The 3,462-nt window shown below is 40.7% G+C and overlaps 1 protein-coding gene across 1 annotated transcript in view; it reads right to left on the bottom strand.

The window, feature by feature from the left end:
- Nucleotides 1–657, bottom strand: part of LOC109974600 (tetraspanin-8-like) — a 9,315-nt gene extending 8,658 nt beyond the window's left edge. The window contains exon 1 of the mRNA XM_020624875.1: nt 522–657. Coding sequence (XP_020480531.1) covers nt 522–581 — 60 coding nt within the window. The 5' untranslated portion in view covers nt 582–657. The remainder of the gene's footprint in view (nt 1–521) is intronic.
- Nucleotides 658–3,462: the final 2,805 nt, after the last annotated feature.

The raw sequence follows: 3,462 nt of genomic DNA, 5'->3' as shown, positions 1-3,462 counted from the left end.
TACTGGAAGGACCGTTTTACTGAAAAGGACAAAAAAAAAAAAAAAAAAAACCGGACCTGCTCATTGCCCTGGAAGAGGGGTGGAAACATGATGCTACTTGTTTATTGACATTTGTTCCTCATTTGTTCAACTGTCGTGATATTCATTGGTTAGAGTTGGGGTTAATATTAAAGCTTTTGAAGTTAAAGTCTTTTCACTTTTCTGCCAGTAAATCAGTGTTGTCTGTGTTGCTGTGAGTGTTTTCCTTTTAGTAAAAGTTGAAATTAAACAACTGGGAAGCTTTATTGTATTTTTCTATTTTTTCCACCTACATCCCTCAGTTTCTCCGCATATAAACTTAAAACTGATTTGACCAATTAAAAAGGGAAAAAGGTAGATCGTTTTTTGTGAACTTTTCCTTGTAGTTTTATTTTGTTCTTTTCTTTTGCTCAAACACAAACACTAACGGCCAGAGGACCAAACTCATAAAACTGAACTACGAATGGCAATAAATTCAGAAGTACAGAGAAAAATCTACTTACTGCGAACAGCACATTGAAGAAGATAAAGAGGCATTTGAGGCATGTGTTAATCTTTCCCATCTTCAGGTTTTAGTGATTGGCTTTGCGGAGATGAAGAGAAGCAGTGTGCATGTAACAGTGTGTGTGATGAACTGTAGTGACGTGCGCCGTGATAAATGATATGCAAAGTGAATGGCACGGAAGCTGAACACAGAGCTGCAGCCAAACACTGGAATCTACCTAAGCGCACACAAGCTGCAGCTTGGTGTGCTTCACACAGTTACAAAAGCACAACTTTACACCCATTAAGGATTGTAAACCTACAGGTTTTTGTCTTTTCTTGATCTGAAATGTTTTAGGATTCGGCTCAGCACTTGAAGACTTATTAAATTTATTTTATATCATTTTAAATGTTTATTGTTCAGAAAGCTTCAGTTCTTCTTCTCACAGGTACTCAAAAGCATGTTACTGTCAGGTTTGCCTGGCTGCACCTGCCTTTCCCACGCTTTCTCTTCCATGTATTGATTACTGTGGTCTCAGTGCCATAACTTTCAAAAACAAATATCCATTACCTCTCCTCTCCTCTGCTTTTGAGTCTCTCCAGGGCACGGCAGTCTTCACCAAGCTGGACCTCAGGAGTGCCTACCACCTCGTACGCATCCATGAGGGCGATGAGTGGAAGACTGCCTTCAAGACCCCGCTGGGGCACTTTGAATATCTGGTAATGCCTTTTGGCCTCACCAATGCCCCGGCGGTTTTCCGGGGTTGATCAATGACATCCTCCGTGATTTCCTAGGTCGTTTTGTTTTTGTTTACCTCGATGACATTCTCATTTACTCTTCTTCCCTCACAGAGCACATCCAGCACGTTCGCCAAGTCCTTCTTTGACTCCTGGAAAACTGCCTGTACGTGAAAGTGGAGAAGTGCGTCTTCCACTCCCCCTCCGTTCATCATAGAACAGGGAAGACTGCGCCGATCCATCCAAAATATCTGCTGTCACCAGTTGGCCCACTCCCACCTGTTTCAAGGACCTGCAATGCTTCCTGGGCTTTGCAAACTTCTACCACCGCTTTATTAAAAATTATAGCACTATAGCAGCCCCCCTCACTCAGCTCACATCCACCAAGGTGAAGTTTGCATGATCCAGGATAGCGGATTGCGTTGGTTGGCATATGGTTAATATTAGGTCATCTGCAAATAATGCCAATTTTTGTTCTACCCCCTCCATATTCACCCCCGTAATATCTTGCCTCTGCCTATTCCATTGGCCTAGTGGCTCGATAAATAAGGCAAAGAGGAGTGGCAATAAATTGCATCCCTGACAGTTGCCTAATGTAAATGACTGTGAGGTATCCATTTATTTTGATTCTAGCTATTGGTTTTTGATATAGTCCCGAAATTACATCAATTATAGATTTATGCAGTCCAAATTTGTCAAGCACTTTGTATAGGAATGTCCACCTCACCGAGTCAAAGGCTTTTTCGGCATCTAGACTTATCACTAGAGTTTCCAGCTTTTGTTGGGCAGCTTCCTGTATTATGTGTAGTACCCTCCTGACATTGTCCTGCGTCCGTCTGTGTTTGATGAAACTGGTCTGGTCCTTATGAATTAAATGTGGGAGAAATGTTTCCAGTCTTTTTGATTTTTTTCAACCTAGAGACTTGCATTGCACTTCTCACATTTATCATGGTGCTGACGAGCACTATGAACAGACATAGCTTAGAGTAAAACAAAACAAACAAAAAAAAAACTGTGCACATTTGCTATGTACTGGAGTGATTACCTTTACTTTCTCACTGCCAGTCTCACAGCTTCACAGTTACAGCTATATGAAATTTCTCTAGCCAAGGACAATAATGATGAATGTAAAGATATGGGTCCCTTGAAAGATGCATGCAAACAAATGATTGGCAGATAACTCAAGATCTATCTGTTTTGTTTTGTTTTTTTACACTGCAGTGTTTTCAAAGAAGCTTCTCTTTAGTCGTACTCTCAATAAGATCTGTTCAGTTGGTACCTGGAAATACAATGTGAGCTCAGCACTTTTTATCTGACTCACAGGCTCCAGCCACCCTAGCCTTGCAGGAAGTCCCTAAGACACTGTAGGCTACACACATTGATACTGGCCTCATCAAAGATATTGCATTGGTTGTAATTACTCCCAAATCTGATTACAGGCCATGTAAACAACTATACTTTCTCAAAAATGAAAAGTAGCTATTGATGACATCATTCCAATGTTTGAATCTCTTAAAGAGGCAGGAATAATTGTACCCTGTGAGAACTCCCCTGTGTGCACTCCCTTGCTCCCTGTAAATAAAAAAAGTAAGAGATGAAGGTTAACCTATAGAATGAAGATTTGTGCAGGACTTGCAAGCAGTAAATGCTGCAGTCAAGCCTTGAGCCACTTGTTTTGCTAAAAGGCACAGCTTTATTGCAATGTTATATTCTTGAAGAACCTGGCTGAACATAAAGTTTGTCTCTTTAAACTGCAGTTTGTACAAATTATCCATGGACCTAGTGGCTCGATAAATAAGGCGAAGAGGAGTGGCGATAAATTGCATCCCTGACGGTTTCCTCTCTCTAATGTAAATGACTCGGTGAGGTCTCCGTTTATTTTGATTCTAGCTATTGGTTTTTGATATAGTCCCGAAATTACATCAATTATAGATTTATGCAGTCAAAATTGTCAAGCACTTTGTATAGGAATGTCCACCTCACAGAATCAAAGGCTTTTTCGGCATCTAGACTTGTCACTAGAGTTTACAGCTTTTGTTGGGCAGCTTGCCGTATTATGTGTAGTACCCTCCTGACATTGTCCTGCATCTGTCTGTGTTTGATGAAACCAGTCTGGTCCTTAGGAATTAAATGTGGGAGAATTGTTTCCAGTCGTTTTGATAAAATTGAGGTAAACAGTTTATAGTTTACGTTCAGAACACTGGACGATAACTGCTACAGTCT

This window comes from Monopterus albus, unplaced genomic scaffold (assembly GCF_001952655.1).
Source record: "Monopterus albus unplaced genomic scaffold, M_albus_1.0 scaffold341.1, whole genome shotgun sequence".
In the NCBI taxonomy this organism is placed as follows: domain Eukaryota; kingdom Metazoa; phylum Chordata; class Actinopteri; order Synbranchiformes; family Synbranchidae; genus Monopterus; species Monopterus albus.
The sequence above is the reverse complement of the archived record's forward strand: the minus strand, read 5'-3'. Positions and strand labels throughout refer to the sequence as shown.